Genomic DNA, 27224 nt, shown 5'->3' with positions numbered 1-27224 from the left:
GAACAAACTGGCTCATTCTCCAGTCTCTTCTCTCTCCTTTACAAAGAGCAGAGACCAAATGTGAGGCTGGTAAGGAAATTATTGCTCAATGAAGCAGTGGGAGGCTCAAGGATTATTCCACAACACAGAATCCACATGTGGCAGGCCACCATCATGAGTCATGCTCATAACTCTCCAAGACCATGCAGCCTCAAAGAGAAACTGCCCACTGGGAGACACAGTTGCTCCCACATCCTTGCTTCTTAATGAATATGCCTGTCAAAGGTTTATATTACAATCAGGAGGCCAAAGGACTACAGGGTCAGTCGGCTATATGGCTCCTGTGGCCAGGGCCAAATTCATGGAATACAGAGAAATATGAATATCCACTTTTAAGAATACAGGGGATAATTGAAGGGAAAATGAAAAATAACAGAACCTAAAGAACCTGTGGTACAGTATATATGGACAATTAGATTTCTTGAGGGAGAGGAGAGATAAAATGAGGCAGGAAAAATACTTGAATAGATAATGGTCAAAAACTTCCCAATTTTGGTAAAGAATAAAAAAAGAGACTTAACTACCAATATTGTAGATATTTAGAAATATGAGGATATTTTGAATAACTCTATCCTAAGAAATTAAAACTTTTGAATGGGGTAGACAAATTCCCAGAAAAAAATAAAATAACTCAAACACAAGTAGCAAATCAAATAGTCTTATAACTGTAGAAAAACAAAACAACAACAAAATCAATCATCAAAAGTCATTTGCCTAGAAAGACTCCAGGCTCAGATGCTTCCCTGGGAAGTTTATTAAACACCTAAGGGACAAACAATTCCCATGTTACATAAACCCTTCTAAAGAACAGAAAATGAAAGAACATATCCTACCTTATTTTATGAGATAAGCATAAATTTTGATACTAAAAGTTGACAATGATGGAACAAGAAAAGAATAGTATGGGTCAATCTCATGCACGAACACAGGCACAGAAATTCTCAAGTCTTAGTAAACTGGGACAGGGAATGTATAACAATGGCAATGTATCATGGTCAATAGGATTTATCCCAGAAAAGGAGGGCTAGTTTCATATTATAAAATCAGTTAACACAATCCACGTATCAACAGGTTAAAGGAGAAGAAAAAGTCCTAGGATCATCTCCATGGCAACAGAAGAAGCATCTGGAAATCGGTCATCTTTGGGAAGACTTTGGCCTTGCACTGGAGTTAGAGGTGCACACGGCCATCAGCTCTGCTCCTGGGCACGCTCCTGGGTACAAGAACGTTCACGGCAGCACTATTCTCAGTGACCAAGAAGTGCAGATGACACAACTGTGTGCCCGAGGACAGTGGACACACAAAGTGTGGTGTTTCGTACCATGGAGGCCTGCACGGAATGGCAGGAGGAAGGGGCCATAGCTCCGCTCGAACCCAGAACCACACCCATCTGTGAATCTCACATACACGACGTAGGAGGTCTCAACGCCAGGAGACCTAAATTACGGTGCAGCTGTGCATGTGGGTGGCACGGGAGTGTCCCCCATCAGGACAAAGATGGCCTCGGAGTGGGGAGGGCATGAAGGACAAAAAGGGCTTCAGAGGTATTTCAGATGCTCGGTGCATTCAAGGGAGTGATGCTGAACAGAGGAGATATGCACCGATGCATATTTTCTCTGGATCATATGACATGTCACAATAGAAGAGAAAAAATAAGAGGAACCAAAGCCAGACCCTCGACTTGGACTCGGGGAGCTGAGTCTGCATAGTCGGGACTTGAGCTCTCCTTGTGTTTCTGCAGGTTAGGGTCCACTTCCTCTGTTTGACCACCCACTCAGGCCTGACTGCGAGGCCTCTTGTCACACCATTCTGCTCCTGGCCCTGCAGTCAGAGGTCAGTCCCGGGGAACACGAAGGGCCTGCGGAGGTCCACCCGGTCCAGGGCCCCAGGTCTTCCCACCCACAGCTGTCCATCCGGGAGGTGGCACTTCCACCCTTGCTACCGGAACCTCGCGTCACTGGCTCCAGTCCCTGTGTCAGAGATGGTGTCAGCTGGCTCCTCGCTAGGCTGAGCTCAGCAGACCGTGTATACTGGTCACACTCATCTGAGGTAATGCTTGGAATACACGGCAAAAGCTCCGTTTCTGCCACGCCTCCCTCACTGTAGGTGCCTGTAGGGGACAGAGGTTGGGTGCAGCCCTCCTGGAGCCAAAGCCTTAGCGGGGAAGGCGGAGGCTACTGTGACAGCCACAGGAATAACATGCAAAGTTGCACCGGTCAAAAGCTACCTGTGGCTGCAGGGAGAGCCTTTGAAAGGGCCCAAACTGCCTCAAGAGGTGGGGTGGGGGTGCTTGGCAGAGGGAGGGTTTCAGCTGAGATCTGCAGATGAGCAGGAGTTGGGTGGGGGATGGGCAGAAGCAGTGCAAAGTCCCTGTGGGCACAGAGTAAGACTGATCTGTGGCTCTAGGAGCCTTTCCACTTGTTTCCTGCCCCCACACTCCCCTAAAGGGAGCCAAAGCTGGCTCAACCTGTCTTAAGGGCAGTAAACAACTTCTGTAGGAGTACGAGATGGGTCAGCCCTCCACAATATTCTTGAAGCCCAGAACTGACTGAGGTATGGTGGCCCAGGACAGTAGTGTCTGAGCCCACACCATGGCTTGCTTTTACAGGGGCTCTCCCTGTCCTCAGGGGCAGGTCCCCCCACTGCGCTGTAATACACAGGAGGCCCTGCTCTGAAATAACTCACATTCCAAGACTGACTGGATGTTTGCCTCCGAGGGAGGGGAGTCTCTCTTTGTCAGAGTAAAATCCTGAGTACAATGGAATGAGTTCCCCACATCTCCCACTGAGCTCCCTGGAGAGGGCAAAGGGTTTGCAGGATTAGAACAGGTGGATTTTCTAAACCCTCTTATTATCTTGGTTTTCACTATTTCTGAACTGGAAACAATTTTAATTCATGTGCTCCATGATTGTCCTGCTATGATTCCTCTTTGTTTCTCAGAACAAACAAATTAACATGTAAGAAACTTTCTACATGTTAAAGATTTTTATCTCAATGGTATTTATTTAAATATGAAATGCCGATTGAGAAAAAAACATGTAAATATTACGGCAAAACCTTCATCAGAAACGGCTCTTTAGTAAAACTGTTACTTGCTTACAAACAGGTATTTGCAGCTCATCTTTGTTTTCCTGCTTTGTCCTCAATGAGCAAATGCTGGAGAGTTTTTCGAAAAGCATACCCCAGGACATAAGGGTTTTCGCTCAGGGTTCCGTGTGAGCTGTGAAGTGGGCTGTCTGGGAGACAAGCCCTCTCACCTAACAGAGCCCGTGCCCAGCGAGCTCCGTGACCTGTGCATGGGGTCAGCCGGCCAGCACCGCCTCAAGAACGGGGACAGCCTCACAGCAGAAGTCCTGCTCCGGGTGTGAGCACCCTGCATCTTTGTGCTGGGCGTCCCGAGGGCGGTCACAGCCATTTGGCCACTTTCTGATGTTTCGGGACTGTGGAAACATTCACCTGGAAAGTTAATATTTTCTGTTACTATATTCCTTTACTATAACTTATCAGAAAAACAAGGGGGTGAAATAAAATGAGATGAACTATCCAGACGTTAAATTTAAGTGGTGTCTATAAAATAAAAAATATGAAAAGTTAAAATATTCTACAAACAAGTAGATGAAGAAGGGCAGAATTCAAAACCAATTTGGGTCTTAGAACATGCTCAAAAATATCTCTTTCTTCAAGACTTGGAAATGTTCAAACGACAGAACCTAAAAGCTCAAAAAGTAAAGGCTGAACTGCAGCGGTGGCCCAGAACCCACCAAGGCCCTGACCCTTAGTGGTGGAGGTTCATGCTGCTGTCAGCAGGGGGCACCCAGCCCACTCACCAGACACTTGCTGTTCCAGCCAGAGAAAGCCAATGCATAGCCAGGATGTCATCTCCCCAAGGACACCCCAAAGCTGCACAGGCCGTGACCCAGCCCCCACACGACCCCTCTGTAATCCCAGAATGCACTGTGCTCATCCCGCCTCAGGGCTGCTGCACCAGCTGTTCCCTCTGTGGGGTGGGCCTGGCCGCTAACCTCTGGGCAGCGAGCCCTCTCTTCCTTTAGCCCGACGTGTCTATAGCTGGATCCCAGCCCTGCCCTTCTCCATCTTGTCTCCTCTCAGGGCTTCTCAAAACTTACTCTGTCTTCTGTTTGGCTGGGGCCTCCTCTGTCTCTGGGACAGGAGGCCTCTGAGAGCAGGGTTCGCATCTATCTGTGCATGTCCGGCTCAGTGTCCAGAGCGCAGCAGGTGCACGGAAGAGGGTGCTTCCCGCATCTCTTTGCTGCTTCCCTGGGAGGCCAACCTCATGGCCGCCCTGGTGTGGGTTAATGCATGAGCGGCATCCACACCCACTCCCCAAACACACTTCCTTGTGCTTGTTGCTGTCTGCATTTCCTTTATCTTGGGAGAGAAAGGTGAAAAATTCAAAGGACAGATGGGGCAAGCTGGTCCAATGTGCAGGATGCCTAAGGTCAGGGAGGAAGGGGGGGCGGAAGGAAGGCCGCCAGTGTGAGAGAGCCTGCAGAAGAAGGGAGACCAAGGGGGAAGGCACCAAGGGCTGACCCAGGATGGGACCCTCCCAGAGCCCGGCCCTGCCCCGGTGCACAGAGATGCCCCACAAAGAGCACCCAAGCTGGCCCCGGCACAGGCTTCCCTCTGGCTGCTGAATGGGACGCCCATTGCAGAGGCTTTCCACCATACCCTGTAGGCGCACCGTGCTGCTGCCAGGGGCTCCCGGGGCATTGTGGCGGCACGGATGCAGGCCGGGGCGGGCGGCTCCGTTACGGAATTCTCACCTGATACGTGCTCCATCCATCCTGCCTCACCGGGACGCCCACCCAGCGGTTTCACGTGTAATTCTTGTGTGTGGCCAGCATGTTTCCCAAGATAATCTCTGATTAAAACTGAAGGCAGAAGCAGATGTAGAATACAATAAAAACCGAAAGTTGAAAACCAGCTTGAGCCGTGAACCCAGCCTTGGACAGCTTCCACAGCAGAGCCCTAGACAGCACAATTTGCTGCAAATGTTGTGGTTCGTAGTGCAAGATTCGACACGGAGAGAAGGCATGACAGAGGCTATGCACCACAGGGAGGTCTGACCAGACAGTAAACTGTGTGTGACATCCCGTGCATGGTTTTATGCTCTAACAGCATGTGCTGATAAACCATCCGGAGCATTCTGGGTTTACCTAAATGAACCACTCCGTTCTGATCCTTTGGTAACTTGCTGTCATTCTGGGTTTACCTAAATGAACCACTCCGTTCTGATCCTTTGGTAACTTGCTGTCATTCTGGGTTTACCTAAATGAACCACTCCGTTCTGATCCTTTGGTAACTTGCGGTCTACTTCACTCAACATCGTCCTTAACGCTTCTCTGTGTTCATTCATTTTATCTGCTCCGCTCCTTTGTTTAAGTGCACGATGTGCTTCTCTGTCCCCCCACTGTTGGACATTTAGGGTGCCTCTGACACTGGCATGACAGTGCTGGAGTGAGGACTTGCTGAGCCCCTAGAACACTGCACCTGTTCCTCTCAGGTGCACGTCGGCCTTCTCAGGATTTGCTGACCGTGAAGTTTCGTTGCCATGTGCACAGACACGCACCACCAACACTCAGCAAACACCAAACACTTGGGACTTTTAGGCCACACTATTTTAAAATATTAAATGTTTTAGCTTGATACTATATTGTATAAAAAGTATTTTTAACTTTAAATATTTTTAGGCCTTAACTACTTCAGTAAATGACAGATACGAGAGTTTGTCTACACTTACATTTTCCTAATTACTAGAAAGAATGAACATTTTTTGTTTATTGATCATTAGAGTTTAGTCTTTTGAAATGCCAGTTCTGTCTCTCTCTGTCTCACTTTTTTTTCTTTCTGAGTTTTTAGGAACTCTTTCTGTGTTCTGGATCCTGATCACTATTGACTACAACAGATTCAAACATCCCCCACTTTGTGGCTTATCTTTTAAATTCATCACCCGCATGTCCCTGAATAGGAATTTAAATTCATTAAATTTAATTTTAATATAGTCAAATATATCAGTCATTTTATTCATAGTTCATGCTTTGTGCATTGCCTTTATCAAATACTTCCCTATCCCAATTTCATCACAATCTTCTCTTTTTTTAAGGTTTTGCTTTTCATATTCTGTTATTCTACTTACAAGTTATTTTTAGTGAGGTAAAACTCACATAACGTAAAATTCACCATTTCAGCCATTTCAAAGTATACAGTTCAGTGGTATCTAGTAAATTCACATGTAATGCAACCATCACCACCATCTGGCTCCAGAACACTGCCCTTCCCTCAAAAGGAAACTTTGTATCCCTGGAGCATTAACCACCCCCCAGCCCCTCTCCCTAGCCACCCCCAACCCCCATCTCTATGGATTTATCTACTCCAGATATTTCACATACATAGAATCGTACAATATGTGGTCTTTGTGTCTGGTATCTTTCAGTTAGCAAAATGTTTTTAACGCTCATCCATGTTGTAACATGAATCAAAATGTCATTTCTTTCTACGACTGAAGAGTATTCCATTGTATAGATATACCACATTTTCTTTATCCATTCATCTGTGGGTGGAAATTGGATTCTTTCCATCTTTTGGCAATTGTAAAGAGTGCTGCTATGAACATTTATGTCCAAGTTTTTCTGCTAATTTATATTTTCATTTCTCTTGGATATGTACTCAGGAATGGATCCTAGGTCACATAGCAACTCTATGTTTAACTTTTTAGTAAATGCCCAACTTTTCCACAGAGGCTGAAGAATTTTACATTCCCAAGAGCAGCAATATACAAGGGTTCTAATTTCTCTATACCCTCACCTACACTTATTATTCACCCTCCCCTTTTTAAAGCCATCCTAGTGAGGTATCTCACTGTGGTTTTGATTTACATACCCTAGTGATTAATGATGTTGAGCATCTTTTCATGTGCTTATTAACCCTCTGTTTATCTTCTTTGGAGAAATGTCTGTTTAAGTCCTCTGTTGTTTACCTGGATTGTTTGTCTCTGTCGTTGAGTTTTAGGAATTCTTTATATACTCTGGATCCTAATCCCTTATTGAATATATGACTCCCAAATATTTTCTTCCATTCTGTAGGTTGTCTTCACTTTCTGGATGTATACAAAAGTTTCAAATTTTGATGAAGTCCAATTTATGTATTTTTTCTTATGTAGCTTGTAGTTTTTGGTGTCATATCTAAGAAACCACTGCCAAATCCAAGATCATGAAGATTTATCCCAATTTTCTTCTAAAAATCTCATAGCCTTAGCTCTTACATTTAGGTCTTTGATCCATTTTGGTTAGTTTTTATATGGCGTGAAGTAAGGGTCCAGTTTCATTCTTCTGTATGTGGATGTCCAGTTTTACCAGCACCATTTATTGAAAACACTGTCCTTTCCCATTGAATGTTCTTGTCACCTTTGTTGAAAATCATTTAATCATATATGCAAATATTTATTTCTGGGCTCTCTAATCTGTTCCATTTGTCTATATATCTGTCTTTATGTCAGGGCCATACTATGGGAGTTTTAATTACTGTAGCTTTGCAGGTAATGCGAGTCCTCTAACTTTGTTTTGTTTTGTTTTGTCTTGTTTCGAGATTGTTTTTGCTACAGGGGACACTTGAGGATCAGCTTTTCCATCTTTGAAAAAAAAAGGCTGCTGATATTTTGATAGAAATTATGTTGAATCTCTAGATGACTTTGGGTCGCACTGACATCTTGACGTGGTTAATTCTTCCTATCCATGGACTTGCAATGTCTTTCCATTTGTTAGCTCATCTCTAATTTCTTTCAGCAATGTTGGGTAGTTTTCAGCATACAAGTCTTTCACTTCCTTGATTAGATTTAGTCCTAAGTAACTCTTCTAGATAGTATTATAAATGGAATTATTTTCTTAATTTCACTTTTAAATTATTCATTGCTGGTGTATAGAAACACTTGTACTCTGCAACTTCGCTATGTTTATTCATTAGTTCTAGTAACTTTTTGGTGGATTCATTGGCATTTTCTATATATAGGATCATGTCACTATGAATAGAGATTGTTTTACCACTTCCTTTCCAATTTCAATGTCTTTTATTTCCTTTGTTATCTCTAACATCTCTGACTAGAACTTCCAGCACAATGTGGAGTAGAAGTAGCAAAAGCATACATCCTTGTCCTATTCCTGACCTTAGGGAGAAAGTTTTCAGTCTTTCACCATTGTGAATGATGTTAACTGGGTTTTCCATAAATACTGTTTATCATGTTGAAGAATATTCTAATTGTCATTTTCTGAGAGCTTTTATCATGAAATAGTGTTGGATTTTTTGAAATACCTTTCCTGTGTCAATCAAGATAAGCTTTTTTCCCCCCATTGTTCTGTTAAGGTGATGTACTCCATCAATTTTCTCATGTGGAGCCACCTTTGCATTCCTGGGATCAATGTCACTTATTCATGGTGAGTAACCCTTCTAATTTGCTGTTGGATTCTATTTGCTAAAATTTTGTTGAAATTGTTTGCATCTTTGGATATTCATGAGGGATATTGGCCTGTAGTTTTCTTGTGATGTCTTTCTCTGGCTTTGGGGTCAGAGTAATGCTGACCTCATAGAATGAGTTAGAAAGTATTCCCTCCTCTTCAATTTTTTGGAAGAATTTGAGGAGGCACATCTACTCTTGCAACCTCTAAATGTGGGCACATTCCCCATGTCAATCGTGGCCCCTCTTCCCTTCTGTCTGCACATTCAGTCCCTCGTCTCTAAACACACCCATGTGTGGGCATTTCCAGCTCTGTTTCCAGCCTGACCTCTGCTCTCAGCCCAACACATCTAACAGATGTCTCAATGTCAACATACCTTCTCCTCCCTGGCCTGCTTCTTCCCGAGTCTCTCCCACTTCAGTAAAGGGGGCCAACCTCCTCACCTGCTGATCAGGCCCCAAATCCTTGAATTGCTGTTTTGGTGCTGATTCTCAACTGCAGACACCAGAATCTACTGTCGCTAGTTTAAGCAGTAAGGGATGTATTAAAAGATATTAGGTAGATTATAGCTTCTGTGTGAAGGTCAGGTAAACAGGAACATCCAGGAATGTTAGAAAAACACCCAACCGTACTGGAGAATTGTTTTAGGGAACCTCCCCACAACCCTATTTCCTTCTGCTCAGCACTGCAGCTGCCAGGGATGAAACCCAAACTGCCCAAATGAACCAACACCTCCACCGCCAATCTGCTATAAGAGTCGCTATTTCCTGTGGCTCCTTCCACATTTTATGTGGTGCATGTATTAGCAAAACCAGGTACATCGGCTCTCAGATGCAAGGGATCTGAGGCACATAGTTTTGCAGTCTCCAGCTTCTACATGGCGGGAGAGTATGCTGTTGGGGGCTGGCACAGGCCACTGTCCTCCTCGGCTGTTCTTTCCCTGATTCTCCAGGGATCCAGCTATCAGCTGGTTCTCTCAGATTTCTGACTTCACTGTGGCCGCTTCTTATAACCTCTGTCACTCCCACCTCAACCCAGCCCATCATTCTCACTGACACTGTGGCAGTTGCTTCCTGACGGGTCGCCCTGCCTCAACCAGCTGTGGTCTCCACACTGCAGCCAGGGTGACATGTTTGGAATGTAAATCAGCTAATGTCACTTCCTTCCCAAACTCTCTCCACAGTGGTTTCTCATGACACTCAGAATAAAACAAAGCTCATCGCCATGACCTACTTATCCCTGCTGCATTTCCAATTTTGGTTGCTTTGCGTCTGCCCTCCTTCACCATGCTCCCAGGTACAAAGCCTTCCTCAAGCACACCAGAACCATTCCCACCCCAGGGCTTTTGCACACATGGAAGTAACAAGCAGGTCCCTTCCACACTCTCTTCTGGTCCCTGTATAGTCTTCTCTGCCAGCACCACCCGCTTTATTGTGTTTTGTTTTTTGGGGGTTTTTTTGCTTTTTTCTCTGTTCACTGGTTTATTGTTTGTCTCCCTCCATTGGAATGTCAGGCCCCCAGGACCCTGACTGGGCCATGCAGTGACTGGCCAAAAGTTGGTGATTCATAAGTACTTTTGGAATAAATCAAGCCATCTTAGGAGTCTAAATTTTGGGGAAAACTTCTTAGAAAACACTCCTGACTCTATGGATACACAGCAAAGAAGGACCCAGATCCTTAAAAACTGCGGCTGTTCCTGTGCAGGCTCTGCTTTCCCTCTGCACAAAGGATGTGGCAAGTGGGCTTCCTCTGTAGGCCCCAAAATCTCCAGTAAGAGTGAGATTTCAGGGCTGCACCCTGACCTGGCATCAGGTCAACAACTGTTGCCCTCCCCTGAGGTCAGCTTCTGGATCCTGGAGGAGCTGACCAGGGACAAAGTCGCCTGCTCTGGAGGCGTGCCAACATTCCCAAGTTCTCTCCTGGCAGGTGTTTTGGGACCGCACAGGTTTATAAAGAATGGTTCCTATTCCTGGAGCATCAAGGGCAGGACTCCCACAGGGAGAGTAGCTGAGAAGAGGAAAAGGCAGAGATGGTTGGAGGCTTCAGGGACCAAGAACACCCAGGTCCCCAAGTACTGAGACAGGGCTGGAGGTTCCAGGAAGCATAGCGGATGAGTGAGGCAGGGGACAATCAGAAGAATTCAAAAAAGCCAGTGAGATGGGTGAAGGACGGCAACCCATCCCTGCCTCCCTCAACTTTATTCATTCTGTAATCTGTGGCCAGGAGCCTTCCTGTTCCAAAGCTGCTTATTTCTCTGTACAATTGAACTTTATCCCTAAATGAGCACATTTGTCCGGCACTGGGTGGGATGAACCAGTGCCCATGTTTCTAGCCAAGACAGTGCTGGGTGAGAGACCTAAGGATGGGCAGGTTCTTCTGTGAGATGCCCCCCACCCCCACCCCCACCCCACGGAGGCTCTCCTGGCACCCCGTCAGCCAATGTGCTCCCTCGGAGGGGAAGTGAAAGCTAGTCCGTCCACACTAGTGTAAGTCAGGTACAAGTCTGTTTACACTGGGGGAAACCAACGTCTGATGGTCTTCCGAGCAAAAATCAGGGTCTGGTCTGTCTACACTGGCGGAAATCGGACGCAGCGCCCCAGCCACTGGTCTGAGAGCACAACCCCAGGTCCCGAGGCTTTGCGAGAACAAAAGTAAAAGCAAACGCCCCGCCACCACCCCCGCTTGCTTCGGAGGGAGGAGCCCTGCGCCCCCGCCCCCTTTGCCGCCCAGGTGAGGGCACCTGCGCGCTGCGTGCGCCTGCGCGAGGTGAGAGCGGCGCCCCCTCCCCGCAGCCCTCCCAGCCCCTCCGCCCCCCGCCGAGTAGAGGGGTCTGCCCTCGGGGAGAGGGTCTGCGGGGGGGAGGGTGTCCGTCCGGCGGGGAAGGGGAGCCCTCCGCGGAGGGAGGAGTCCGCCGGGGGAGGGAGCTCGCCCCGCGGGGAGGGGTCGGCAGGGGGAGGGGTTTGCCCCCCGCGGAGGGAGGGGTCCGCCGGAGGAGGGAGCTCGCCCCGCGGGGAGGGGTCGGCAGGGGGAAGGGTCTGCCCCCGCGGAGGGAGGGGTCCGCCGGGGGAGGGAGCTCGCTCCGCGGGGGGGGGGGGGTCGGCAGGGGGAGGGGTTTGCCCCCCGCGGAGGGAGGGGTCCGCCGGGGGAGGGAGCTCGCCCCGCGGGGAGGGGTCGGCAGGGGTAAGGGTCTGCCCCCGCGGAGGAGGGGCGCTTTCCGGGGCGGGGAGGGTCCGGCTCGCGTCTCGGGCTCCGGCGGGGCGCGGCGCCGGGACAGTGGCGCGCCGGACAGTGGCCCTCACGGGGACGTTTTCCTTCGAGGCCGGTCACAGGCGGCGCCACCATGGCTCTCAGCGCGGCCGACGGAGGCTCCGGCACCGAGGTAGGGTCCGGCGGCGGGGGGCCGGGGAGGGGCGCCTGCAGCCGCCGCTGCAGGACTTCCAGGCGCTCAGAGGCCAGTCCCGCAAACTTTGGCCTTAGCTTCCTGAACATTCATGAGACCTGCGGCTTCCAGACAGACCTGCGTGGCGGGGTCTGACGGGGGGTCGGGGAGGGGGTGCGGGGCTGGAAGCACCTGCTCCATCCTCTTGCGACTCGTGAGCTGGGAACCGGGAGGGCGAACCAAAGACAAAGGGCTTGTGCCCCAAACGGACCAAGACCGACGTGCACGCTGGAGCTCGGTTGATTTCAGTAACGACCGCAGCCCAGGAAACGAGGCGGTCCTTTGGGGTTTGGAAGAGTGGCATAGACGCGGCTTCGTATTTCTTCGTGCGACATGCGGCAGTGCGTTGGGTTTGTCCCCCCTTTCTCCTGGGAAGCTGGGTTACAGACTGCTTGGCGTAGTAATTACGCTCTACTCCTGTTAGCAACAGCACTTTTCCTTAAAAAGTTTAGTTGGTACTTTCAGGGGTCTAATTAAAAACGGAAACATACAATTAAAAAATTAAGTTAAACGTAGGTGAAACTGCATAACTGACAGCTTACGAATCTGCTGCTTACACTAGCTGAGCTTTAGGCAGGGCTGTGGGCGCTCAGAGGAGGATTGGCTTCTCAGCTTCACGTAGAGATGTCACAAGTGGCGGTAGTGACGCTGGGCTTCCCATTTCCCTGAGCCTGCCTCAGAGTCACAGGACTTCTGGGTGAGGAGGATCTGGAGATGCCACTCTCTGCTCTTAGTAAAAATACACTCAGGTTCTGAGATACTTAACAGCCACACGTTTCCATTCCCGGTGGAATCAGACCTGGACTGGCTGTGCTGGGCATCTGAGACCGAGGTCCTAAACCCACTTCTGATTCTGAGGCAGCGCCACATTTTGGTCTCACTGTGCTTTGGGGGACAGGTGGGTGGTCCCGGGGGGCCTCGGGAGGACAGCCCTGAGTTTCCCAGTGGGCTGGTGGGCCTGGGTGCCAGCTAACCTGTGATTAGGAGGACAGACCTCATCGTTTTATCCCAGTCCTGCGGGCCTGGTCTGAAATGGCCTCTGTGAATCGTGGGCCTTTGTGTCTGTGGCATCCTTGCGTGGTCTCCCATGAATACTGTATTACTTGTGGAGCATCCCCAAAATGCCAGGCTAAGGAAATAAAGTTGGCCCTGAATTTGCCCTGAGGCTCTCTGAGATGTGTGTTCACTGGTTGTATCATCCAGCAAACACAGGAAATCCAGATCTCAGAATCCCAGATCTCAGCGTTTTTGGTGAGAATAATTCAAGCCCAGTTCACACGCCACCACCTCCCTCCTTCCAAACAGAGCTAATGTGTCCTGTCTCTGTGTTGGAACGAAAATAAAAATCACTCAGAACCTGCTAGTTACCCATTCTGCAGCCAAGAGGCAGCCCTGAAGCAGTGAGCCCCTGCTCAGGATTTACCCCCCTGCCCCGTCGTCAGCTCTGGGCTTCTTCCTCTCCTCTATCCCTCCACCCCTGTCAGGGCCTGCCACTCAGCAGGTGTGCACAGACAGGTGCTCACTGATCCAGCAGATAAGAATGAGCCCAGGGGATGGTTGGTCTGACCTAAGAGCCCAGCACACTTCTGAGGGGGTGGGGAATGAAGAGAAAGAGGCTTGGGTGAGGGAGGTTGGGGGGGGGACAGAGGGGTGGGCTGAGAGGTGGCAAATCCTGTCCTGCACATGTGGATCCTGGGGCACCTTGAGAATCTGTGGTCTTGTGAGCAGAAGGCATCCTGCCATTGCCATCTACCCTGCCAGGGGCCAAGGAGGGCAGGTGCCTGTGGTGTGGGGAAGAGGCTCTGGGCCCTGACCTGCTGCGTGGAGAACAGACCTGGGATGTTGGAGATTTGATGAGCACCCATCCACCCTCTATTAGCTGTTGCCCTTTGGCTTTGTAGTTCAGCCTCTCTGCTCATTAACAGGAATAATGCATGGCCCACCTACCTCAGAGCACCGTATGGGTTCACTTTAAAGACTGATGTGAAGATGCTTCCTGAAAGGTAACTCAGGTCATCATTCAGTTCAAGGCTCCTACGTTGAAGGCTTCTTCTGTCCTGAGAGCTGGAATACCTTTCCAGGTGTTTCTAGGCACCTCAGTTCACACCTGGGCCCAAGTTCTCAGCTCTCAGATACCGTCTGACCTTACAAAATTTTCCCCAGCATTGAGAAAATCAGATTGTGCATAAGCTACTTTGTGGTAAATTTCTTTTACGTGACTTTAAAACATCTTACATTTCTAAGGCCTGAGACAGGGATTAAATCTAATACCTACAGCAGTGTGGGACATGAATTAAGTTTAAGTTCTGAAGTAGAGTTGTTCAGGTCAGCAAGGTAGCAAGTATGTGCACTTCCTCCAAAGAAACATCCCCTGTCTGCGGCTCCCAGACCCAGAGACCCCCCACCCTGGTAGGCGTCACCCTCAGAAAGCTCCCCTGGTCATCCCTCCTATACCCCCTCCACAGCCACACACCCCCAGCCCCTTTCCTGCTTGGCTTTGCCATAGGAGGGCCTCCATGGCAGAGTCTGAGCTAACATCATCTTGTGCCTGATCTTTGTTGACTGCCTGTCTCCCCAGGCAGCGCCGGCTTTGCTTTATTTCCCTGTTTTCCCATGCATCATAATGCATGGCATAAAGTAGGCGCTCAACAAATATTTGTCACATGGTGGTCACCCTCCCCTTCTTATAAAACCCATTTTTATTCCCCTGCCCAGCCCCAACCTTCTGTGGGCCACACAGATGCAGTACCTGCCCTGTGGGATGCCTGTCTACGGCTTCCCACCTGACCCAAGTTAACAGCACTGCCTGTGACTTTCAAGAATAAAATCAACATCCTCAGAAGGGAGCACCTGGATTACAGCTGAGTCTGGGAAACCTTGTTTGTCTCAGTGTGCAATATTCCAAGCAGGTCCAAGACAGCTATAAAGGCTTGATAAGACCCCGTGTGAGGTAATGAATGTGCTGTGTGTGTGTGTTTTGGGGTGGACAATGGTGCGCAGAGCAGGAGAGAAGAAATGCCTGAATTAATTTTAAATGAATGGAAAGGACAGTCAGAAGAAGGGTGACCCATCCCTTTACTGTCAAGTAGAGGAATCGTGGTTTGGTAGACAGCTTTGACCCAGGCCATGCACGGCTGCAGACCATAAGGTGCGTTCAGCTGCAGAATGAAAAGATCTCTTCAGCTCTGTCCCTTGCTAGGATGAGACCTAGGGCAGTGTGGCACCGTGTGGTTGGGGATGCCTGCTGTGCAGGCAAAGTTCTAACCCTGGTTTCCCCACTGAGTGACTGGGCAGACAAGCCCGTCAACCTTACCATCTTTAGAATAGGGATGATAATAGCATTATAATGTGCTTAAACAGTGTCTGGTAGGGGCACATGGATGGCTCAGTTGGTTAAGCGTCTGTCTTCGGCCCAGGTCATGATCCCAGGATTCTGGAATCGAGTCGCACATCGGGCTCCCTGCTCAGCGGGCAGTCTGCTTCTCCCTCCGCCTCTGCCCCTCGCCCCACCCCCGCTCATGCACTTGCTCACTCTCAAGTAAATGAAGTCTTTAAAAAAAAAAAAAAAACAGCATCTGGTATATAGGAAGTGATCAATAAATGTTAACTATTATTCTGTGATTCTATGACAGAGAGAGAGAGTTTCCTACAAGTAAGAGATAAAAAGAATTGAGTTTTAATTTTTTTGAAATCATTTAAGGAAAAATATCCAATGAAGTTATCTTCAAGGTACTTTGGCACTCAACAGATATCACCAGGAAGAGGAATTACAATTATAATTATGTATTATTTTAACAGTATAATTGTGTATTTTTTTGAAGAAATGTTTTGTGGAAGTGCCAAGTCAATAGGCCATGAACTCAACTTGAGTTCAAGGGTCCCATAGCTTTCCTTATGGGTTACTCAGAAAAACTACAGAAAGCGTCATTGGGGTTCAGTCACCTAGAGCACCACACTGGGTAATAGAGTGAGCATTTAGTTCTCAAACTGATATTCGTGTGTCCAGAGACTGTGATCTTCTGAGACCCCGGCCCAGAGGATCTTGGTGACCAGTGATGTGGGCAGAATACAACCTCTCCCCAAAGCACAATGTTTAAGTAAGTGTTGGTAGGGTAGGGCAACAGCAATGAACAAGGAAAACAGATACTAGCACAGTTTCCGAAACGTTCTGGAACTTTTTTTTTTTAAGAGTTATTCTTTTTTTGAGAGAGAGAGAGAGAGAAAGAGTGTAAGAGCTCCAGCAGAGGGAGGGACAGAGGGAGAGAATCTCCAGCAGACTCTCCCTGGGGCATGGAGCTCCATGCGGGGCTCGGCTCCATCCCACGACCCCAAGAACGTGACCTAAGCCGAAAAGGAGAGTTGGACGCTCAACCAACTGAGCCACCCAGGCGCCCCGGAACTAATTTTTTTAAATAATATTTTGAGGTGAAATTCACATACAATAAACCGTTTCAGAGCAAACAATTCCGTGCCATTTAGTACAATTCCCAGTGTTGTGCAACCACCACCTCTGCCTAGTTCCAGAACCTCTCTGTACCCCAAAGTAAAATCCCCCACCCATGTAACAGTTTCTTCCCATTCCACCCCCTCCCAGCCCCTGGAACCACTAGTCTGCTGTCTTTATGGATTTGTGTACTCTGATTATTCCATGTAAGTGGAACCATACAGTGTGTCACTTTTTTATTGTGCTGAAATGAATACAACATACAGTTTATATGTTCAAACCATCCATCCTTACAGCCTGTGACTCTGAAACACTGTCACTATTAAACAGTGACTCCTACTCTCCCCCCAGCCCCTGACTGCCAACATTTTACGTCCTGTCCTCATGGTTGTGACTACGCTAAGGACCTCATATAGTTAGAATCATACAGTATTTGTCTTTTTGTGATTGGTTTATTTAACTTACCATAAAGTCCTCAAGATTTTATCCATGTTGTAGTATGTGTCAGAAATTTCTTCCTTTTTAAGGCCAAATATTATTCCATTGCATGGATATACCACAATTTGTGTATCCATTTTTCTGTTGATGGACATTTATACTGTTTCCATCTTTTGGCTTTTGCAAATAGTGCTGCTGTGAGCATGTGTTTACAAGTTTTTGTGTGTGCAGTATTTTCATTTCTTTGAGTATATACCTAAGAGTAGAATTTCAGGTTCATATGGTAATTCTATGTTTAACTTTTTAATGAACCACCAAACTGTTTTCCACAGTAGCTGAACCATTTTACATTCCCACTGGTAGTGTATGAGGGTTCCAATTTTTCCACACCCTTACCAACAGTTGTTATTTTCTTTTTTTAAGTTATTATAGTCATTCTAATAAGTATGAAGTGATATGTCATTGTAGTTTTGGTTTGCGTTTCCCTAGTGACTACTGATGTTGACAATCTTTTTGTATATTTGTTGAAAAAAAAAGTCTATTCAGGTTCTTTGCCCATTTTTAAATTGGGCTGTTTATATTTTTGTTGTTGTGTCCTAAGAGTTCTTTATATATTCTGGATATTAGACTCCTCAGATATATGATTTGCAAATATTTTGTTCCTTTTACTTTCTTGATAGTGTCCTTTGATGCACAAATTTTTATTTTTAATGAAGTTAAATTTATATATTTTTTGTTGCTGTTCATGCTTTTGGTATCATATCTAAGAAATCGTTGCCATCTGCAAGATCGTGAAGATTTGCCTTTATGTTTTCTTCTAAGAGTTTCATTATTTTAGTGCTTATATTCATGTCATTGATCCATTGTAGTTAACTTTTGTGTATGGTGTGAGATAGGGAGCCAACTTTATTCTTTTGTATGGGGATATCCACTTTTCCCAGCACCATTTGTTGAAGAAATCGTTTCTTCCTTATTGAATAGTCTTGGAACCCAGGTTGAAAGCCAATTGGCTGTAGTTGTATATGTTTATTTCTGGATCTTCGGTCCTTTTCTGTTGGTCTGTATGTCTGTCTTTATGCTAGGATCACACTGTTTTCATTACTGTAGTTTTGTAGTGGGTTTTGAAATCAGGAAGTGTGAGTCCTCCAACTTTGTTCTTCTTGTTCAGGATTGCTTTGGCTGTTCAGGGTCCATTGCAATTCCATATGAGTTTGAGGATTGTCTTTTCCATTTCTGGGGGGGAAAAAAAGCCATTGTAATTTTGAGCGAGATTGCATTGAGTTTGTAGGTTGCTTTAGAATATTATTGACATCTTAATATTAAGTCTTCCAATCTGTAAACCTGGGATGTTTTTCCATTTATTTAGGTGTCTTTAATTTCTCCCAGCAGTGTTTTGTAGTTTTCAGTGTTCAGGTCTTTCATTCCCTTGGTTACATGTATCTTAGGTAACGCTCACCACTGTTATTTAACATAGTACTTGAAGTTCTAGCCACAGCAATCAAAGAACATAAAGAAATAAAAGGCATCTAAAGTGGTAAGGAATATGTAAAACTCTCATTATTTGCACACCTGATACTATATATAGAAACCCTAAAGACTCCACCAAAAAACAACTACAACTGATAAATGAATTCAGTAAGGTCACAGAATACGAAAGCAATGTACAGAAATCTGTTGCATTTCTATACACTAATAATGAAGCAGCAGAAAGTGAAAATAAGAGAACAGTCTCATTTAATCCCATTTACAGTTGCACCAAAAATAATAAAATACCTAGGATTAAACTTAACCAAAGAGGTGAAAGACCCGTACTCTGAAAACTATAAAACACTGATGAAAGAAATTGAAGATGACACGAAGAATTCGAAAGACATCCCATGCTCATGGATTAGAAAAACAAATATTGTAAAATGTCTGTGCTACCCAAAGCAATCTACAGATTGAATGCAATCCCTATCCAAATACAAACAGTATTTTTCACAGAACTAGAACAAACAGTCCTAAAATTTGTATGGAACCACAAAGACCCTGAATAGCCAAAGCAATGTTGAAAAAGAAAAACAAATCTGGAGATACCACAATTCTAGATTTCAAGTTATCTTACAAAGCAGGAGTAATTAAAACTGTATAGTACTGCCATAAAAATAGACACAGAGGTCAGTGGAATGGAACAGAAAACCCAGAGATAAGCCCACAATTATATGGTCAATGAATCTTCAACAAAGGAGGAATGAATATACAGTGGGAAAAAGACAGTCTCTTCAACAACTGGTGTTGGGAAAACTGGACAGCTACATGCAGAAGAATGAACTAGACCACTTTCTTTCACCATACACAAAAATAAACTCAAATTGGATTAAAGACCTACGTGTGAGACCTGAAACCGTAAAAGTCCTAGAAGAGAGCACAGGCAGTAAAGTCTCTGACATTGGCCTTAGCAACATTTTTCTAGATATGTCTCCTGAGGCAAGAGAAATAAACCCAAAAATAAACTATTGGGATTACATCAAAATATGAAGTTTCTGCACAGTGAAGGAAACAGCAAAACTGAAAGGCAACCAACTGAATGGGAGAGATACTTGCAAATGTTATATTCAATAAAGGGTTAGTATCCAAAGTATATATAGTATATAAAGAACTTGTACAACTCAACACCCCAAAAAACAAGTAATCTGATGACAATGGGCAGAAGACATGAACAGACATTTCTCCAAGGAAGACATACAGATGGCCAACAGACACATGAGAAGATGCTCAGTATCACTCATCATCAGGGAAAAGCAGATCAAAACCACAATGAGACATCACCCCACATCTGTCAGAACCTAAGATCAATAACACAAGAAACAGCAAGTGTTGGCAAGGATGTAGAGAAAGGGGAACCCTCTTGCACTGTTGGAGGGAATGCAAACTGGTGCAGCCACTGTGGAAAACAGTATGGGGGTTCCTCAAAAAATTAAAAATAGAACTACCCCACAATCCAGTAATTGCAGTATTGGGTATTTACCTCCCCAAAATGAAAACATTAAATCAAAGGGTTACATGCACCCCAATGTTTATTGCAGCATCATTTACAATAGCCCAACTATGGAAGCAGCCCAGGTGTCCATCAATTAAGGAATGAATAAAGAAGAGGTGGCATATATATAACAATGGAATATTATTCAGCTGTAGAAAAGAATGAAATCTTGCCATTTGCAATGACATGGAGGGAGCTAGAGAGAGTAATGCTAAGTGAAATATGTTAGAGAAAGAAAAATACCAGGTGATCTCACTCATGTGGAATTTAAGGAACAAAACAAATGAGCAAAGAGAAAAAAAAAAAAAAGCAAGACGAACAAAGAGACTCTTAGCTATAGAGAACAAACTGATGGTTACCAGAGGGGAAGTGGGTGGGGAGATGGGGGAAGTAGGGAATAGGGATTAAAGAGTACACTTATCATGATGAAAAATAAAAAAATAATAATAAAATGAAAAAATGTATCCTATGTATTTTATTTCTTTTGGATGTTATTATGTAATGGAATTATTAATTTCCTCTTTGGATCGTTCATTGCTAAGATAGAGAAACACAACTGATTTTTGCCTGTTGCTCTTGTGCCCTACAACTTTGCTAAACCAATTTATTAGCTCTAGGTAGCTTTCCTTTGGATTTGCTGTATATAAGATCATGTCATTGACGAATAGAAATCATTTTACTTCTTTATTTCTAATTTGCATTCCTTTCATTTCTTTTTCTTGCCTAACTGCTCTGGCTAGAACTTCCAGGACAGTGTTGCATAGCAGTGGGGAAAGGGGGTATCCTTGCCTTGATTTTGATCTTAAGGGAAGAGTTTTTAGTCTTTCACCATTGAGTATGAGGTTAGCTGTGGATTTTTATAAGTGCCTTTTATCCTGTTGAGAAAGATCCTCTCTATTCCTAGTTTTCTAGATGTTTTGATCATGAAAGTGTATTGGATGTTGTCAGGTGCTTTTTCTGTATCATTTGAGGTGATCATGGGCTTTTTCCTTTGTTTTATTAATGTGATGTTTTATCTTGATTAATAGCTGAACCACTCTTGCATTCCTGGGATGAATTCCATTTAGTCATAGTGAATAATCCTTTGAATAATGCTGTTAGATTTGGTTTCTTAGTATTTTTTTTTTTTTTTAGGATTTGGAATGAGTTTTATAACTCTGCTTTTAAATGTCATTATACTGTACAAGAATACATTTTAAGAATGTTAAGTCTTGAAATGAGAAATGTCCTTTTTAAGAAAAAAGTTTGTATCAAAGGCAAAAATACAAAATTACTAGGACATCAGCAGAACTTTAAAACTAATTTCTAAGACTTTAAAATGTAGCTGGCTAGAGAAAAATAGTTAATAGAAGATCTGTGTGAGGTTAACCCACATAAAATGTTTCAGTAGGTGCCTGACACCAGACCCCACATGTCAGTGTCCATCATACTGTCATTGTTGGGTATATCATTAAGCATACAAGAGGTGCTTTCTTCCCTTCCTGTAATATTACTCCCCCTCAGCATTATGGTTTTCTTGTCTTACAGCCTCTGCCAGGCTGTCAGCCCCGGACATTAATCTTTGTATCCTTCACAATGCTTTGCACACAGTAGGTACTCAATGAATGCACTTTGGTGTTCAGTGTGGAAAGGACAGTGGGTGCCTCTGTGAGCAGAGCAGCTTCTAATGAGAAAGTGCACAGACAAGGAGGGAGGAGACAGCAGAAACAAGGGGTTGATTCATCAGAACCAATGACTGGCCCTGTCACTTATTGTCCAAATTGGAGCGCTTTGAGTTTTCAGGACCACAGGTGAGAACTCCCATTGTCTGGGAAGCCCTGGGCGGGGTCACCAGCCTGACTTGGGTGTCACTGTCTCCTGGAAACAGTATTCTAAACAACAGGGGTAGGTCCCCACTGTGGATGGAGGATGATCATGGAGCAGGTGCTCTAACTCCCACTGTGAGCACTCTAGAGCCAGACCGTGCAGACGTGCTGACTGCCCAGCCCCCAGCGAACCCCTGCCCCGTGGAGCCCACCAGTGCCCACGCAGCAGGTGTGGATGCACCCTGTCCTCGTGCACCAGCCCACTTGTTAGGGCCTTGCCAGGACCAGGCTCCTGTGCACTGAGCTGGGCCGCCACTGGGAGTCTCGGATCTTGTCAGTGGATTCCCAGTGTGCACCAGCGCTTCCTTCCCTCTGTTCTGTGTTTGTCTTTTGTGCCCCTAGGACTCCTCCGTTCTGGATTCCCAAGAGTCAGTAAGCCACCTGCTGGGCCCCGGACATTGGGAAAGGATTTGTCACAGGTTTCTCATTAGAATAACTTCTTTGGTGCTCGCTTCGGCAGCACATATACTAAAATTAGAATAACTTCTTTGTTGTTCTTATCATGTACACAGAGTTTGCATTTCCCCTTAAAATACCTTAAATTGTGCTTAACTAAACTGCCAGTTCCATCTACCTTCCTGCAGCCTCATCAGATGTCCCTATAGAGCCTTCCTAGCCAGAACTTCTGCAAACTTGAAGGCTTCGCTCCAGCCTCCCTCTGGGAAAGACAAAGTGCTTCAGCCTAGACCCAGCACCAGTTCCCCAACAACCTCAGCCCAGTGTCGGCAGTCAGCACCCGTCCCACTCAGACTGAAGATTGTTTAAATCACAAAGTCCTTCAGGAAAAGTACAAGAATCATTTGTAACTTAAAAGTATATCTGTGGTTTTCCATGAGCACCATATTGGAGCTGCCTCACCTTAATGGTTAAAATCAGATGAGCATCTGGGTGACAGCTGCCTCCAAGCCACCATCAGGCTGAGAAGCACTGTCTGAGAGGGACTTTTCTAGGATACCTGTGCTCCTGTTTTGAAGAGCCCAAATTAGGCTGATTCCTGACTTTCATCACAGCAGTGGCTGGGTCTCTGCTCACAGGATGCTTTGGAGAGAGGTTAGGGTAGCATTTCTCAACTACTGGTGCAAATACACAATGTAACACCCCCACCTAGCATGTTTGTGCCCACTCCTCCTTTGTTCGCGTTGGAATGTATCCAAAAGTATAAAGAACACATGTCTTTGGTCAGAAAAACTAGTTTCAATCCTCCCTCAAGACTATTAGTTGTTTGTTGGACACATGCATGGGAAAGGTGAGGAGAGACCAGGTGTGTTGCCGGAAGAGACCGGCGAAGCAGCTGGACTCAGACAAAAGGGAATTTACTGTGCTTTTGCGAGTGGCTGATTTGGCTCAATTTCACAGTGATGTGAACAAAAAAAGACAACACAAAACATAGAGGGAAGAGGTAAGTTTTTGTCTTTATACATGAAGAGCCACAGATCTGGTTGAGCAGACACATTTCAAGAGCGCTTTTCTTTCCTGCCAAAGGGTTTTCCAGATAAATTAAGCGGGAAAAATGGCTATTATCAATCATTCCCCTAAAGAACTGCAAGTAGGTGTTCAGGCCTGTCTGCATGTGCCTCGTGGTTCACTCATGCTCTGCTGTGGACCAGGGCTCAACACAGAACTCACTGCAGAAAAGTCAGGTTTGGTGTAATTAGGACTGCTGGAGGTTTTCAGGTTGACATAATCTTTTCTGGTCTTGCCATGGTGTGGAGTGAACAAACTCTTTCTTCCACCTGAAGTCACATTTCAGCATGAGGAAACCAATCTGCACCGATTGAGGTCAATGCCACTCTTGTACACTTTTTATCAAGTGCCTTCAGAGAACTAAATTCAGCCAAAATGTCTCAAAGCCAACGTTTCACTGTCAGTTTCTATTAAATAAAAAGCTTCCTAGTTATATGCTGTTACCCTTGTGGAATAACTGATGAATTAGATTCCTGTTTTACAAATGAAGAAGCCAGATGTGCAGAAATCTGGGTTCTTTGTGATATACCACAGCCAGTGTAGAACCCCGGGTGACCGGGTGACCTTGACAGGTGGTGTCCCGCTGACCCTGGTCTCGCCTTGGGCCCCAGGACGCAACTCACTGCCTGGCCAGCGTCACTGCCTCTTCACTGGCATCTGCACACGGGCCCCTCCACTCTTTCCGGGAGCCTGGCCGCCCTCCTGCCCATCCTTCCTTCTGCTTCTCTGGGAGGTTTGCTTCCCCTCTATGCTGAGGAGAGGACTGTGTCTGTTTGAGCAATTACTGTGGGATCAGCAGATAAGCGGCAGAGCGGGGTCACTCCTTGGTTGCTGGCATGATGGGCTCCTGACCAAGGGCAGGCCTTGGTCTGGGACCTTGTGCTTGCAGCTGCTTCTGTCCTGGTAATGACCAAGTGAATGCATGGCCCGTGGCAAGCACTGTGCTTGAGCTTTCCGTGGACACCCATAACCACCTAACAGATGCTGGCATGAAGGTGCATCCAAGACTTGCACAGCTCCCAAGTTAGGGAGTTGCCTGGCTGTATATTAGGCTAGTAAATGCAAAAAAGGATACTGGGAACTTGAAATGACCGCTTTTAGACATTTTCCAAGCACTTGACCATGAGGAGAAATTAATATCCCCCCCAGAGACAGAGGCACTGGGTGCCCCCCTCTGTTGCAGGCTAAGGCCTTTGACTGCGGTCCCCAAAGCACACATGGAATAAAGCTGTTCCTGAACAAAACCCCTGACAGTTAGTTGGAACTTGAGTGTGGAATCAGAAAATGGTGGTGTCAACAAAGCCTTCACCCCTCTGGTATCCTCACCCAGAAATGTAGCTGTGCTGGAGCTGGGGTCCATGCAACTCGGGGACAGCATACAGGGAAGGTGGATGGGGGCTGCCCCTGCGTCCACCCACTGAATGCCCTTTGGCTGACTTGGAGGACTCCCTTCCTTGAGGGTGGGGTCTGCTGACCTTCTTGAAGGGCCAGTGAGCCTAGAGGCTTTGAAGGACTGTATGGTCTCAGTCCAATACTCAGCTCTGCCTTTGTGGTAGCCATAAGCAATACATAGAACAAGGGTGGCTGAGTTCCAATGAAACTTTATTTATGGGCACTGAAATGTGAATTTCATATAATTTCCACATGTCTGAACTAGTGTTCTTCTTTTGTGTTTTTTCCTAAACACTGGAGTCATGGTTTGCTGACCACTGAGTATTGCATAGAGACCAGCAGGGACAGAGGAGCTGGGGTGAAACCAGGATGCCCCCACGCCTACATGTGAAATCTTGGGTGCTCCTACTGGTGCTTAGAGGCTGAAGAGGCAGCTTTTCCAAAGAACACACAGTGGAAGATTCTGAGTGTGTCTGATAGAGGGAAATTCACCAGAATATAAAACCCCATCAGTTCAAGGCAAATTCTGACATCAGGCCCCCACAGGTTGGACAGAATGGCTGGTGATGCAAGTGCGTAATGAACGTAGACCTTCAGGACTGGGTGGTTATGCCAGTCATAGGAGTCACACGTGTGAACGTGGCGTAAATTGTGAAGTGCCGTCTCCTTTACCACCACTGTGGTTGTTGTGGCTTCATGGTATGGAGGTTCAGCGGCCACACAGCGGGCAGCTACGTTCATGCCCTCCCGGCTGCCTGGGAGCCAAGGTGCACAACATTCCCGTGCCCTGGTTCAGGGGCAAGTCTGTGGAGGTGTGTCCAAGGGCTCAACGGTCCAGCCCCCATTCAGCCCCAGCAGCTGGGGGGCCATGACACCTCCGTGATCCTGCAGCTTACTCAGTTTCTTCACCTCTGAAGGAAGGCGCTCTGATAGTCTTTTTGTCTCTGAAGTTCTGGGGAGGATTGGTTTTAGAAATGTTGGAGAACTGGGGCACCTGGGTGGCTCAGTCGTTAAGCGTCTGCCTTCGGCTCAGGTCATGATCCCAGGGTCCTGGGATCGAGTCCCACATCGGGCTCCTTCCTCGGGGGAAGCCTGCTTCTCCCTCTCCCACTCCCGCTGCTTGTGTTCCTGCTCTCGCTATCTCTGTCTCTGTCAAATAAATAAAATCTTTAAAAAAAAAAGAAAGAAAGAAATGTTGGAGAAGTTACGTTTATATACTTTGTTTCATCACATAGGATTGGTTTTGTGATTGTTTAATGTCAAGCCCTAGATAGGAAAGCAAGTGCCTCCCAACATGATTAAAATTGGAGAATGAGATCCTCCTGGAGCGGAAAAGGGATCATGTTGAAAAAAGGACTCTAGTTTCTGAGCTGGGCACGTTCCAGCCGGAGGGCTGAAGGGCATGTTTCGACAGGGAGGGTGCAGCTGCCTGCGGCTCATCCTCAGGAAGAGAGCCCCTGGCAGGCCCTATTGGACACACACCTGCCACGGGCCGGTCCTCTCCTGGGGTCTCTGCCCTCAATCCTCACAGCCACCTGAGAGCTCCTCCCATGTAACGGTTGAGGGAATGGTGGCCCAAAGTAGAGCGCGGTCAGGAAGCGCAGGCCTGACCCCCCTCTGACACGGGCGGGGACCTAGAGACGTGCCCGGCTGCCCCCACTGGTGGCTCGGTGGGCAGGGGTGGGAGGGAGGATCTGGGTTCTTCCTTCAGAACAGCCTTTCACCGACGGCACCTGCCAATTCCATGTCAGCAAGTTCTTACACACACTACGTTAGTCTGGGAAGCTGGGACAAGCAGGAAGAACATAAAATCAGTTTTAAAAAGACACTGATAGAGCATAAGCCCCCTGGGAAGTTCTTACTCCAGGTGGAACGGGTGTCTGAGGGGGAGGAAAGGAAGGAAGGTGGCACTGCATCCGCAATCCACTCATAACTTGGAGGCTGTCCTGGCAGCGATCCCAGTGGGGTTCTGAGCACAGAACTCCAAAGGGGAGCCATCCCAACATGCCTGCCAGCAGACACTGCCACTGTGCCGGATATTCAGTGCTGTTAAGGGGTTTCCACTGTCAGTAATGCTCAGCACCCACGATCCACTGTGATGCAAACACCAGCTTTAGAATTGCTGAAGTCAGGCGACCATGTGTTTCATGTTTCATGGGTAACTTGTGTGTAAATTCAAAGCAAACATTTCAGGGTTGTGTTTGGAACAGCCTGGAACACTCCTGGAGACACAGCTGAGATTAAGATATACCAAATGCACCTCCCACCCTGGAGCCACAGAGATGGAGCCCCAAGGTTCTGCTCCATCCCCACCCTGTGGGGCTTGGTCTCCCCGGGAGGCCTCTGAGAACCAGCTCCAGCTCAGGATGCACAACCTGGAGGCCGTGCAGCTCAGTCTCTCCAGGTGCATTACAGGACACCTGTCCAGGGGGCGGGAGTACCTGGATAGAGGTGGTAACCCATGCCAAGGCATGTGCTGTGGCTGCTGTGGGCGGGGGGCGGGGGGCGCAAAGACTGTGAGTTGGGGTATCCCCTGGGTCCGTGTACCAGGCCCTAGGGGGTGTCAGTCAGGATGTGCAGGTTATGCTGCATATCCAATGAGCCCCCACATCTCAGTGATCAGCACAGTGAGGACCTGCTTCTGCCATGTGCCCAT

General features: G+C 46.7%; 1 protein-coding gene across 1 annotated transcript in view; it reads left to right on the top strand.

Moving 5' to 3' along the window:
• Window positions 1-11691: 11691 nt before the first annotated feature.
• Window positions 11692-27224, top strand: part of PLEKHG4B (pleckstrin homology and RhoGEF domain containing G4B) — a 76328-nt gene continuing 60795 nt past the window's right edge. Inside the window, exon 1 of the mRNA XM_064596927.1 lies at window positions 11692-11886. Coding sequence (XP_064452997.1) covers window positions 11848-11886 — 39 coding nt within the window. The 5' untranslated portion in view covers window positions 11692-11847. The remainder of the gene's footprint in view (window positions 11887-27224) is intronic.

Source organism: Mirounga angustirostris, unplaced genomic scaffold (genome assembly GCF_029215605.1).
Source record: "Mirounga angustirostris isolate CCGP_5_RB_7025 unplaced genomic scaffold, mMirAng1.0.hap1 SCAF_7, whole genome shotgun sequence".
Taxonomy (NCBI): domain Eukaryota; kingdom Metazoa; phylum Chordata; class Mammalia; order Carnivora; family Phocidae; genus Mirounga; species Mirounga angustirostris.
The sequence above is the reverse complement of the archived record's forward strand: the minus strand, read 5'-3'. Positions and strand labels throughout refer to the sequence as shown.